Consider the following 14,419-nt stretch of genomic DNA (forward strand, 5'->3'; position numbering starts at 1 on the left):
AACTTTCAGGAAGATACATGCCTTTGGCATTCTGAGCATTGGATCAGGAAATTGAATGGGGGGACAGAAGGATGAGAGAAGGATGTGGGTGAAACCGTGACGGTGGTGGGGGGATACTTACTGAGCCTCCCTGTACCATATACTTGGTATATTACCATAAAGGACTCCCTGTACTTGGGGGTCCCAAGATCACCCTCAGGCTTGGTGCTTTGCTAAGAGGACTCACAGTTTGATTTATTACAGCAACAGGATACAACAAAAGATCAGCCAAGGGAAAAGGCACCTGGAGCAGAGTACAGGGGAAACCAGGCCCAAGCTTCCAGAGCCCCCTCCCAGTGGGATCATGCAGGATGTGCTTAATTCCCCTAGCAACGATTTATTCACAATATGTGTGAAATGTCTAGAAAGAAGCTTGTTAGAGACTAAGTACCCAAGGTTTTAATGGGGGGCTGGACATGTAGGCAGTCTTTTCCTGACTCCCAGAAGGAAAGGAGATTTTCACCATGAACCACATTGTTTGTAGAAACAGCTTAGAGCCAGTGAGCCAGTCTCATCAGTTCATGTGGGAACCTTCCCAATGAAATCGAAGTCTTCAGATGTCAGCCAAGGGCCAACCTTGCAAACAGCCCTCTCCAGGCCTACTATATTAACTCTTTTCTGCACAAAAACCATAGAGCTAGAGCCTTGGATGAGAGATGGATGAGGTGTGGGCAGATTTACCGGGTCCTGTTGTACGGGTTCTGCCCTACCAGGAAAACTCTGCCAGTCCTCAGGGCTTTTGTGCATTAATCTCGTAGGCATGAGAGGCTGTGACTGAATTCCATAGGGATTTACCATGTGGATTCCACTGGGCTTGAGATGCCAGTTCAGGTTTCAGCTCTGCTATACATACTGCAAACCAGAACCAAAGACCAAATGTCCTGGCCTCAGGGTGATGAGGCTATTTTTTTTTCCATTTCAGATACATTACCTGTTCATCCTGTTACTACTTTTTCTCTGGAAAAGGTGCCACTCTCTCTGGATAATATATTATGACAAGGCCCGTGTTGGAAGGAAAAAATGTTTCTTAATCAGTAGTCTCTCAGCTATAGGAAAAGCAAGGACTTAAGTGTAGATGAAGGGCTTAGGAATCGAGAATTCTTCGTTTCTTTGCACTAGTTTGGCTACTCACCTGCCAGATCATTTGGGCAGGTCACTTGTTTACTCTGCTTCAGTTTAAACCCCATTGTCAATTAAGGAAATACCCCGTTGTGAATTTCACGGAGACATTAGGTGGTGTTTTATTAATGCAGGTCTTTAATGTAGGGCTTTTATGGGAAAAAAGGGAAGTTTTATTTATTTGTTTGTTTGTTGTTTATTCATTTGATTGCATTGTTGAGACCGGTGGTGAGCGAGGAGCGCAGCTGATGAGCGAGGGTATGGGGATGTTGAAGTCAAGGCTGGACGTGAGTAGGAAGTATCAGCCCATTCGATGGTAATCCTAGCCTAATGAGTGGTCTTGAAGATGGACGTCATTGTCTAGGCATGACCAAGTGGTTGGAACTGCATGAGGTCATCATTGCTCTGGGAAAAGCGGCTTTAAAGGCATGTTAACCGTGGGTCTTTTAAAATGACTGTCTTCTGGTTAAGGAGATTTGCTGGACATGAGAATAATCTGACAGTAGCATCTCCATCTCTTTTTTCCTATGATCAGTATCCCTGAAATGCTGGTTAGCTTCTTTCCAACAAAATTGTGGTCCAAGTAGGATGCTGGGGAATGCTGATTTTAGCAAAAGCCTAGTTAGAAAAAAACAAAAAAAAAGAGTGGCTTGGCACAAAAAAAAAAAAAAAAGAAAGAAAAAAGAAAAGGAAAAAGCCGTCTCTTGAGTTTTGGCACAGTGCAAGCTGTCCCATACCAGACAAATGAATAGACTTAATCTGGTACCATTCTTTTCTCCTTCCACCTCAGAAGTGAAGGGATTGCAGACCTTGCTCTTTTAGGGGAATGTACTTAGGTTTCTTGAATTTTGAGAAACCTACCTAGTGATAAGGGAAGGAGAATCCCTCATTTCAGCTTTTCTTGCTGTTGTAGCTGATAACTCTGAAGGAAACTCGCTGAGAGAAAAATGTGAAATGAAGGTGACTCAGCAGTTAAGATGCTGAGTCTGTACATGAGAGGTACATGAAGGGCTAATTAACATGTGGTGTGGTTGGACCCATGAAGTACTCATTTGCATTTAGATTACTATGTAATAGTCATTAACACTGCTCAAGAAGGATTTATATTTCAGTGAGATTTGTACTAAATTTTATAAAAATAAACAACTTTTTATCAACCCAGAGTCTGGCTTTATGTCTCTGTTCTGGTTCTGCCAGAAGCTTAAAAAAAAAAGGCTTTTGGCCTGCAGAAATGTTGACCCATATTTATACTTATCGGTAAAATACTTTGTAGCTGTTCTTACCATCCACCATTCCTAATACTGCTTACTTTTTGAGGCAACAATTACATATAGAAAACAGTTTGCCAAAAGAAGGAGGAAGAACTTAACTTCTTTCTTATTTTGCCACCTGTTTGAGCAGTTGCCTTGAGAATGATGATGTCCACTTGGGTCCACAGTAACAGGCCGTTCGGCTGTCCTCGGACTCTGCTTCCCATGCCTGGAACAGTGTTAGACACATAGTAGGTGCTCAATAAGCAGGTTGAAAGAATGGATGAAGGCATGAGGATATAGTTTAGAATTACCCCCCACTGGAAAACGTTCTCAAAGAGCTTGCACAGTGGATGGTGTCACCAATGTCATTTTTCTAGGTAAAGGACTAATGTCCCTGAGGTGTGTGTTCTGCTTAAATTGGTGTGACTCTTCTGAAGGTATTCTATACACAGACTTAAAACAGTCTAGAGCTATCAACGGCTGTAAAGAGGATTTCAGGGACATTTTTTACCATTAGAGCTTTGTGCCTGAATATAGAGATTTTCATCATTAAAAATAATAGCTGTGGAGTGAATAACCACTGACTTAATTAAATCCTTTGCTTACCATCTTCTGAAGCTTTCCCACAGCAAATGCCCTCTTTGCTCACAGCTAGAACTTTGGGTCTGTTTAAGTTTGGAAAGATCTTGAAAGCAGCCTGCCAAGAGGTTTTGTATGCAAGGAAGAGAAGGTGAATTAGGAAACTTTCCCAGTTTGTTTTATTCCTGAAGTTCGTGTAGTGAGGCATTCTTGAAGAGAAGAGGGGAACTCATTTTTAAAATGCATGATTTGATGAGTCATTGGGTCCAATTAATTTGATACCCATACTATAAAATTATTAGAATAGGGCCAAAAAGATATTTAGTATGTCTAAGATAGACAAATGTTTGGGGATAAGGTTTTCATTTTGGTCATTTTTTATAGATTGATGGAGCTCTTTCCAGTTACATGTAGAAAATGTGCAATTATGAGTTTTCAAGATAGAATTATCATGCTAGGGTACACCAGCAGGTGGCAATGTGTCCTGGTTGGATCATTAGGAAAGTGGCTTGGAACCCTAATCTGCTTCTATTCTTTCCCAAAATAAACATTACAAAATTAGCTGGCTGTGCGCTGAACTTAAAAAAAAAAAAAAATCAAGCAATAAAGAGTCATCTTTGGCCTCTGTTTATCTTTTTCTTTTTTTACCCGTTCTAACGTCAGCCTTAGCTCATGCATCTATTCAGGGATAATGATCCTTTTATGCACTGTTGCGGATTGACTTTTAGCAACAGCATTGTTAAGAAGTAATTGTTTCCCCTCTCCACGTCCACTGTTTGTTAGATTTGCTTTGCCACTTGATTTCCACAAAGAGGCTAAAGACCCTTACCCATCAATACAGGTTTGAACTCAAAAGTCTGAAAATAGTTGGATAAAGAGACAGCCACTTCAGATGTTTGCAGGCGGAATTGAAGAAATACATTATACATGGTACTTGAATCGCTGTAATCCTGAATTATGCAATCAAAACTGGACGGTTATCTAAATCTATCTACCCAGCAGGGAAAAAAATATTATTGGGGAACTCTTCAAAGAGAACTGTAATGCTATTTACTGGATAAATATATTTTATTTTCTGCTCCCATTTCTTTCCACAACAAGCTTGTTAAGTCGCTGTGGAAAGCACCATGCTTGCTCAATTTGGCAAATAATACATATCATTTTGCCAAGGCAGAAGCAGCCTAAACGCAAACATTATACGAAGAAATCCTGGCTCCAATTCCCCAGCCCTATACACCTCCATCCTCCAACCCTCTGCGTGCACCCAAGACTGGTGCGCGGCGGCTCCTGCCCTGGAATGTGGCCAGCAGGTGCCCCAGGTGAGCGGCCAAGGCCAAAACCTCTCTTTGCTGGGGTTTGTTTCGCAAGAGAGGAGTGGAGTCCGGTCACCCGGATCTGAGTTCGCTTCCATCGGCCAAAAGCAGTCTGTGCGTGTTATCGGAAAAGGAAAACAAGTATGCTGCCTTAAAGAATACAAGTTTCGAGGACAAGGGGGTGGGTAATTTCCAAAAAACCTCTTATCCACAACTCCTTGGGATTGGGGGCGTGCTCTTTGGCGGTCTCAGGCGAAAGCCGAGTTGGTGCAAACTAGACCCCAAAGTACAGATCTCCGGCATTCCCGGGGACCTGGGGACAACAGTGGGTTGGCGGGTGGAACTCCCAGAACCAGACGGAACCCACCTTCCTCCGCCCCGCAGAACTACTTTTTCGCTCCCTCCAACAAGACTGCGGCGGAGGCGTCCGCGCGCGCGCGGCGCACACCCGCGGTCGGCGAGCGGAGGGCGGTACGCGGGACAGCGAGCGCGGGTCGCGCGGGCGGCGGGGGCGGCCCGACGCGCCGCGGAGGGATCCCGGGTGAGGCGGCTTCCCGAAGTCAGAGGGGAGGAGGCCAAAAAAGTGGACGGGGGAGGGGAAGAGAGAGCTCGCGCTGGATGCGGCCGGGGCCGGGAAGTCAGAACCGGAACCGGAACCCGTGCGCGCGCCTGCGATTGTCGCGGGGCCCCCACCGCTGGCGGCCTCCTCTGCCCGCCGCGCGCGCTCCCGCGAGGGCCCCAGGACCCGGCGAGCCGGCCCTGCGCTCCGAGTCGCCGCCGGCCTCCGGCGCTGGTGCTTCCAGGCCGGGTCGGACGGGAAACTCCCGCCCCTCGCGGGAACCGCCGCCTACCGGCGCGTCGGGGCCGGCCGGGGGCCCCCCCCCCCCCTTGCCCGGCACCCGCGCTTGTCCCGGCGCCCGGAGCCTGGTGGGGGCGGCGAGGAGAACGAGCGCTGTACCCCGGTCCGGGGCCATGGAGCCGCGCGCGCCTGGCGCGGGGCGGCCCGAGACGCGGCCGAGACTGCGGCCAAGAGCGGCCGGCAGCCCCAGATAGACAGCGGAGCCCAGCGGGCCCGGCCCGGCGCGGAGACTTTCAGGCCCCCAAGGCCGCGAGGAGGAGCCGACATCCAGCCCCGAGCCGATCCCACCCCGGCCCCGGAGGGACTCCCGGGCCGCCTTCCCCGAGGCTCGCCGACTTCCCTCCGTGACAAAGTTTTCTCCGGTGCCTTCCCGAGGAGGATCGCTCCTTAGCTCTAGAACTCGCCTGCTAGCGGACTTGCTCGGCTTGATTTGGGAGATAACTTGCCTCGCTCCCACCCACATCCCCTTCCCTTGACCACTTCCAGTCGGACGTTCTAGATGACTGAATGGAGTTTTGAGTTGGACTCTTGTGTCCCCTACGGAGTCGGGCCTGATCCCGGAGCGCTGGGGGTGGGGTGGAGGTGTTACTGTAAAATGCAAGTTGGATAAAAGGAGGACCTCTCGCCAAGGGCCCCAATGAGTGGCACACAGTCTACTATCACCGACAGGTTGGTATGAAGCTCCCCCTGCGCTTAGCCTCCCAGGATGGGGCCCGACCTAGCAGGAGGGTCAGTGATTGCTGATTGCCTTTGCCGAGTGAAGTTGACAGGCAGCGGACAGAGGGTTATTTCCGAGCTCTGCAATTAGTCTGGGGTTGCTGCCAAGTTACCCGGTTGATTGAATTTGGAAACGTAGTTTTGTTTTGTTTTTTTTCTGGAGAGAAACTTTTCTCCAGATTCTCGGAGGAGGGGTAGGTAAAGCCACGATTGTGTTTTTCTGCCCTTAGTTGCATTAGGATTCTGTACTGATCTTGGAACCAGAGAGAGGAAGGTCATTTTGGGTGAAGGTCAGTGCCCGATGTCGGCTGGGGTATTGGTGCATCATCAGTTTTAACTCCTGTCCTGTAGTTCTCTAGAGACTGTTGCATTTTAGGACTTTCTGTTTGTGAACTTCACTCTGAGACTGCCGCATGATTTATGGATTTGATGTCCTTGAAGCATTGACTTGCACAGTGTTTATTATCTAATAGTTTTTTCCAGAATGTTGGAAGTACGAGTAAATCACAGGTTCCTGGTGGGAACAGTATCAAGGGACTGAAAAAGGGCTCGGGAACATCATGGGGCTTGATCTTAATTACTGCATTTTTAGGATTTCATATTCCAGAAACATTTGCATTTAAGGGGTGTAAAGCCTAAGCGAATTATGTAGTAGAAGCTGGCAGGTGGATTTGTTGAGCTGGGTGAGTCCTTTATAGTACTTAACTGTGTTGCTTGGTGGTGGTTGGTGAACTGAGCTAAACCATTTGTGGTTTCAGTGGAGTTCCCTTACTCTTAAGAGTTATTCTTTGGAATATTAGGTTAAGTGATAAAAGCATATTCCTTTACTACATTTTATTTATCAGTTTAATTATGACATTGTATCCAGGTCCCAGGTTTCAGTTAGCTTTTTTTTGGGTCAACCTTCAAACTATTACATCATTAAAAAAAAAAAAAATCAAATAACTGAAGTAAGGGGCCCAAGAAAGCACTTTGATGAGAAGGTACAACAATAGTACTCCAGCAGAAAGTAGTTGAATTTCCTAATAAGAGAGTTTCACCCAATTGTAGGACTCATTTGTTGATTTTAAGGGCCAAATTCCATTGTCATACCATAACAGCTACTCCAGAAACAGAATTTCCTGTTCCTGTTGATGCTTTTCAGTATCACGTGAATGTTCACCTAAGAGATTCCATTAAATATTTAAACTATTTATTTTTTGTTTGTGTATTTTTTTTTTACTGTGTTTAATTTTCAGCTTCTCAGAGTACATTTAATACTAGTAGCAACAGTGTTTATCTTGATTTCTTTTAGTTATTCCCATTCTTTTTCCTTTCAGGGTGTTTTTTGCCTCTGAGAAATCACTTTCATGGGTGTGTGGGTAATTGTTTTCCTTGTTCATTCAATTCTTGCCTTCTCTGTTGACCCTGCAGACAAGTCTTATTAGGAACTAATGTGTTGGAATAGTAGGGGTGTTTAATTTTGTAGAAACAGAACCTAGGGTCACTAGATCATTCTGCATGAAAATCACCTAAAAGCCCCCAAGTAATGACGTTTCTTCTTCTTTGCTTCTCAGAGATTTTCTTCCTCTTTCCATTATCCTGGAAATAAAATCTTGGGATTTGTATTCTTTTTATAACTTAGATGAGATAAAAATGTACAATAAGCGTGGAATTAATGAATGCCTGTTTTTTTGCCAGGCACTGTGCTAGGCACAAAGGATTACGAGATGAATATTCTAAGATGAATCTGCAAATTGGTTTGGGTATTAATATTCTTGGATGAGTTCAGGTGCTGCCTGATTTCACATATTCTTTAAAAGAAGAAAGACTTTAAAAGCCACCTAATTTAATGTGCATTGCTGAGACAGTATAGATTTGTGTTTCTTTGGAATTTACTACTAGTCCCCGCCCCCCCCCCCACAAGATTTATTCTTATGTGACCATTACTTTTTCTTTGAACATATCTTATTCTGTAGATATCAAGCATCCATTGGCTCTTAGGAGAGTAGTTGTCCCTGGTTTGAACATAGTACTGGTCTAGTGTTGTTGCTGTGCCGGGATGCCTTAATAAAGTTATGGGTATAGAATAGTTCCTAGCTTCTTCTCAGCCTGACCTGCCTCATCCTCTTTTCTCCTTTTCTGACTCCAGTGCCCTGTAGGTATATTTTGCTGATTCTAGAGCTATTGGCAAGTTAACGGTGCCTTTTTAAAGGTCCTTTCAAGTTTGAAGTACTCTATGTGGTGAGGCTTTGTTTTGTAGAGTGTGCTGACCCACCAGGCCAGCTGTGTGAGTTAGCGTTCTTTCATTGTGGTGCTTCTGACTACAGAGTCTGTCTGTCCTCAATTGAAATCAGACTAGCTGGTTTTGGGCGTTGTTCTGTTTTGCAGTTTGTGGCAGGCGACACATGGCTGAACAAGATAAGAAGGGTTTTATTCTTGTGTTAGGGACGTGCTGGGGCTGGGATGGAATTCAGCTATGTTTAGGCTCTGATTGGTCACTTTGGATACTCAGAACTCTGTTATATCCTGTTATTATTTTGCAGTTAAATTAACACATTTGTTTACTACCGTTTTTTTCCTCTTCATCCTCTACTCCTCAGGCTCTCCAACCCCCTTTTAAAGGCGTAGTTATCAATTTAAAACTCAAACTATGTGTTCATGGTAGCTACTGTTTTTATGTAGTGTATCTGAACTGTTACAAAAAAAAAAATCTAAGCAGCTTTTGAATGCCATCCAGTGTCTTGCTCTGTAACTTCTTTGAGACCCGGAGACTATGTTTTTCAATTTTTAGAACCAGCGCTTCAGAAGTGGTAGAAATATCTGATTGCTGCTGTTCGGTTTACATTGATTGCTGCATTCAGTCCTAAAATATATCCTAATTGTTTCTGATCCTCCTAGATGCTTGTGTCTCCCTGAGAGTTTAGGGGTCGTGTGGCAATTGGAATTTCTTCTGAGGGATACGAGGAGAGAATGCTTTTTCAACGGACTGAGTAAATTATTTCAGGCTATCTTCTAGAACAATAAGTTTTCAGGGACAATACAGGTAGGATTTTGTATAAAGGTCTTTGTTGAAGTAAATGAACTTTTGTCTAGGACTTGTGGATTTTGTTGTTTTTGATTTATAGATAAACAAAGGTTTTAAATATATTGGCTTTTTTTTTTTTTTTCTTTAGCACTGTAAGGTCAGCTTTAAGCTTGTTTAACTGAAGTAAATTTTTTGTTCTTTGTGTTTTTTGGGTTTTTTTGAAGCAAGTTTTTAAAGTGAGTCTGGAAACCTGTGGCTTTATATGCATTTTACCCAGTAATTAGCGTTTTCATTCATGATACTTTTTCTGCCAACACTGCCATATAAGAATACTTTTGGTTAAAAAACAAAACAAAACAAATTCTGTATGTGTGCTGTCTTCAAGGCTGCTTGAGTCATCTGCAAGGTGAGATTATTTGTCACATTCACTTACAAAATCAGTCATTTGATAAATACCAAATTGAAAGTGGGGACCAGGATCACAGTGCTAGCTTTCTATTCAATTTTATGTTGTCTTTTCTTCTAGTTGTTCAGTTTAAAATCCTGATTCATACAGGTATGCGGTAGTACATTCACTTGTACACTTTTACATGAGTCAACATGTACAGTCCAAAGTAAATTTTTTTAAAAGTACAGAGCTATAGTCTTACAGATAAATGGCACATTTATAAGATGTTCATATGTATTCAGTGAGATGACAAGAGAAGCTTTATTTGAATCATTACAAAAATATGTTAACCTGGTAATACCACTTAACACATTAGTGGCTTCCAGTTGTTAAAATGTAGCATATGACATTGAGTTAACATGTACGGCTTTTTTAAAATTTCAATTTAGGAAATGATATTTGAGGCATACATTGATGAAACCCATAAATGGTGGATTTTACATATTTTTCTGTGGAGCATTGTGATTCTAGGGAAAACAGTTGGAAAATCTTTGAGTAAACAAAATGTGATTGCCTCTTCTGACAGCTGTCTAGAAATGGGTATGAATTGCCTACCAAACTGGTACAGGATATAGAAGCAGCAGAATATATTAATGGTTTTCCAGAGGTAATTGGAGAAGCACTTTTTTTTTTTTTTTTTTTTTTTTTCTTGCGTTATGCGGGCCTCTCACTGTTGTGGCCTCTCCCATTTGCGGAGCACAGGCTCCGGACGCGCAGGCCCAGCGGCCATGGCTCACGGGCCCAGCCGCTCCGCGGCACGTGGGATCTTCCCGAAACGGGGCACGAACCCGCGTCTCCTGCATCGGCAGGCGGACTCTCAAGCACTGCGCCACCAGGGAAGCCCCTGGAGAAGCACTTTTACATCATGCTTGTCTAACAAAGTTACTAAAAATGTTTCTTATCATATAATTGCTTATCTCCTAGAAATTCACCATGCCACATTTTCACAAACAGGGAGCTTAACTTCATTAAGTCTCAACCATTAAAACTTGGTTTGGATGATGTTTTAAAGCTTCATTTGAAGACATGCTCCTTTTCCTTTTAATAATTAAGGGTCTTCAGAATAGTGGTATTTGAACTGAAGTTTTAAAATCAAAATTATAAATATTTTGTTTCCTTTTGTGTGAAATACCCTGATGTATGTAATGATATCCAATAGTAGTGTAGTTCTTCAGCTCAGCGTGAGGCAGATCATCACTTACACTTTAGGCAACTCATAGCACTTAGGTCAAGATTATAAAACTGGAAAGGATAGACCCCAAGACATGACCTAGATTTTCTGGCTCTCAAGTCCCCTACTTTTCACTTTAAATTATTGTCTTCCTATGTGTATTTTTTTCTGTTCTACTTGTAACTTTCCAAGCTGACTAAATCAGAGTTGGATTTTTCTCTTACAGGATGCTTTCTAGTACCTTATGCATTCTAATTTTAAGTATCTCTAGAGGATAAAGCTCTCGTCACTTCCTCAGGAGACTGCACAACAATCTGATAGATCTTGTAGTCAGGAAGTTTCTCCTGATCTTTAGCACAGACTTTTCTTTTAAGTTGTCCTGTTACTTGTGTATACTTGCTCTACCAGGCTAAATAATGATCTCCTCCCATTTTATGTTTATGTGACTGTGAATGGTCCAGACGGTTATCCACCACCCTTTCCTTCCCCCACCCTTATTCTTTGCTTAGCCAAGTTGTATGTTCTGTTGATTCGTGTCTAAAATTAACCTGTTCCTCTTAATATTGTTAACTTTTCCCCAACTGCTCTTCTAGTGCAAAGTGATGTTTTTCTTTTGGCGCCGTCCTGCTGCAAAGTATGATATTCTATATTTTATGTTTACCCATACGGTAGAACAGCAAGTTCCAGCTTAGTTTTACTGTAATACAGGGGTCTTCAGTTTTCTCCAGGCATAGCCCAAAATTATGAGTAAAGAGATTCTCAAGATCATTTTAACTCAGTTTTATTTTAGATAGTTTTTAGAATGGATGCGGGAGATGTCGCCATCAAAAAAAAAAAAAAAAAACCCAAGCAGTTTTATCTAAACGGCATAATTAGCAAATCGACTAATTAAGCAATTACTCATGTTATAAAAGCCTTGTTTACAAAGTGGTTCTTTCCAATATGAGTGCCCCTAATGTAACCAGTGTTGTCAGTTATGTGTCAAAAGTGTAGCAGATGATAAGCCATCCTTGGTTGAAAATTAAATCAGAAATGAAGATGAAACATCTCTGAACTTAGAAGTAAGTGAAGAGATGTGATTGTAGCTTTAAAGTAAAATATCTGTTACCATATGGTGAGATACATCTGTAAGTTGTTATTCCCTTTTTTTTTTTTGCGGTGGTTTTTCAGTCTTATCTTAAATTGTGTGTCATTTTTTCCATTGTTTGTGCGTGTGTTGTTTTACTTTATTTTTTCTTGTTATTTCCACATATTGGTGAAAAGAAATAGACTTTCAAATTGGTGAAAAGAAATAGACTTTCAATGCTTAGCACTATTTTTCGAGTAAGATATACTGTTATTAATGTTGAAATAATGTTTTAGTTTCTTACTGTATTTACAAGAATTGTTATTAATGATAAGTAACAGAAGGAAAAAGTGGGTACTTAAATTATTATAAGATATATATATGTAAGATTATAAAGCTTGTGAATGTTGTATTAGCAGACCTTTATCGTTGATACTTAGTTTAAAATTATTTAAATAGATGTCTTTGTTCTTTTGTGTTTTGCTAGTGATTTTGTTTCCTTCAACTTTAGAATTTTGGAAACAGGCCAGATTTAGGGCATTTTACTTTCTCTACTTAGGATATCTAGAGTACCAAGATAGCCTTATAAGAAAGAAGTTTATAAGAGAGTTTCTAACTCCAGGACAAACCTATGAAGCTAATACCAAGAATAATTTTCAGCTTTTTGTTTCTGCAGAGGTAATTCATGATGGTGCCAAAGGTCAGAGGCCTTGCCTAAATTGCATAAGAATGCATTACTGACTTTCAGTAAAAGGAGAAATATACTAAATTTTCCGTACTAAATTAACATGCACCAATGCAGCTGACAGTTTAGATTCATACCAAAACAGGATCTCTTACTAATTCAAGTGCTGAATCCTGGTTTTTGAGATCACAGTCACATGATAGGCCTGGGTGGCTTCCCAGTGTTGAGAGAGAAGCAAATCTAATAATGGCAGTGAAAAAGTAGATTTCTTGTCGTGGGACTGTGAGTAACAATTCATGAAGAAATTGGAAATATGTAAGAACACCTGGTTTAGTTAATGTTTACTCTTAGCCACTTGTCACACTGCTTTGTCTTTTGATGCCTATGGTAGGCATTTAAAGGTGTTGCTCTGAGACTACAGTTTTGGTTAACTATTACATTTAAATGCTGATCTTAGGTTCACACACTTGAGCTTAAGGAGGATTTTGCAGGTTTTCTGTGGATTCAGAAAATGTAGATTATTCTGTTGTTGAAAAACTGGAGACTTCGCAGCATCTGAATAAATTATATGTGAAATTGATCATACAAGGCAGAAGGTGGCTATGTCTTGTCCAGAAGAGTAACAAGTCCCCCAAATATACTTATATACTTAAATACATATAAGATACCTTGTGAAGGTGCTTAGACATATCCTTCCATAGATTTCAGATGGAAAACTCTGCCTGTGTTCCAGACACAAGCTGATCTGTTGTGGTTGTCCTGTACAGTCTCTGTGGTTTACTCAGGGGAAGTGGTTCTTGTGGGTAAGGGTCTGATCTTTTCAGAGATTGTTGGTGGCACATGCACTGTCAGCTTACTTCCTGTCTTATTGGCTGTTTGGGCAAGACCTCCTCAGGGCAAGTACTGCTGAAGGGGTATTTAAATATTTTGTAGTGGCAGGATAGATGGTTATAATGCTGTATAATACTTAACTCTCAGGCGATATGAGGGTTAAGTTAATGTTTGTAAGGTGCTTTGAGATCCTGAGATGAAAAGTGTGGAAATGTCCCTAATCATATTTGCAGGTTATTGCTCAAATTTAAGTAAAAACGTAGTCATGTAGTAAAGCATTAGTTTATTGGCCTTGAGACTTCTGTAACCATTCAAGTGTTGTTTAATCACCACAAGAGTCATGGTTAGAATTTTTTCCTTTTCTTTTTTCTTCTAATGCTTTTAAAAATAATTTCACCCTACATGGGTTAACTTAGTGGAGTAGATACCTTGTCTGTAGTTAGGGCTTGTCTGTCTGTGGTTAAGGCTTGTCTGTGGTTAAGGCGTATTCACGAAACTTAACACCTAGAGCGAGCTTCTTCACCAGTTTAATTGGCACATACACTAAAATAATGGAATTGAGAGGACTTCCTTTGAGATCGGTGGCTGTGCCGCCCATATACAAAACCCTGTATTTGCTTTGCTGAAACCTTAGGATGAGCAAACTGATAGAATTGCATGTGTTATACTCCTAATTTTTAAAAATGTTGTTTTCCCAGTTAGCCTTTGCCACTTTAAAGAATTAACAATGAATGTTTTATGGAAAGAAGTTTTCTTTAAAGCTAAATTGCAACTAATTTTCGAGTTCCTTAAGGGTAGGAGGATAGTTCTTATTCATTTTTAATCAATTACTATCTGCTTTATTATATTTTTATTCCCTTTTAATGCTAAAAAGCATAAGGAAGAAAAAAAATCGCCTAAATTATCCAGCTGTCCAGATGACGTTATTCAGGTCACACACACACACACACACACACACACACACACACACGTACACATGCATGAAAATTCAAGTGATAGATCATATGATATAATACTATATAAAGTCTCCCTCTGATCTTAGCCCTATTCGTATACACCCTCTGGTTCTCAGACTCTCCCCTCAAAGATAACTATAGTTCATTTTTTTGCGTGTCTACTTTCCCAAACATTCTTATAATATTTTAATAATCTTGATACCTAGCCTGTAGTAGGTGTATCTATCAGCTTTTGGTAGGTTGTGCTACCATAGCAACACCTTCAAATATCCGTGGCTTACTGGTTTACTTCTTGCTTACATTGCATCTTGTCAGCTGTGGATTGGTTGAAGCATTTTTGGAACCCAATATACCATTACTGCGGCAGAGGGAAAGA

At 41.6% G+C, this 14,419-nt stretch overlaps 1 protein-coding gene across 1 annotated transcript in view; it reads left to right on the forward strand.

Moving 5' to 3' along the window:
* The first annotated feature begins 5,459 nt into the window (after nucleotides 1-5,459).
* Nucleotides 5,460-14,419, forward strand: part of ARHGEF12 (Rho guanine nucleotide exchange factor 12) — a 146,254-nt gene continuing 137,294 nt past the window's right edge. Inside the window, 1 exon segment of the mRNA XM_007450617.1 lies at nucleotides 5,460-5,831. Within this exon segment, the coding sequence (XP_007450679.1) occupies nucleotides 5,800-5,831 (32 nt within the window). The 5' untranslated portion in view covers nucleotides 5,460-5,799.

This window comes from Lipotes vexillifer, unplaced genomic scaffold, assembly GCF_000442215.2.
Source record: "Lipotes vexillifer unplaced genomic scaffold, Lipotes_vexillifer_v1.1 scaffold352, whole genome shotgun sequence".
Classification (NCBI taxonomy): domain Eukaryota; kingdom Metazoa; phylum Chordata; class Mammalia; order Artiodactyla; family Lipotidae; genus Lipotes; species Lipotes vexillifer.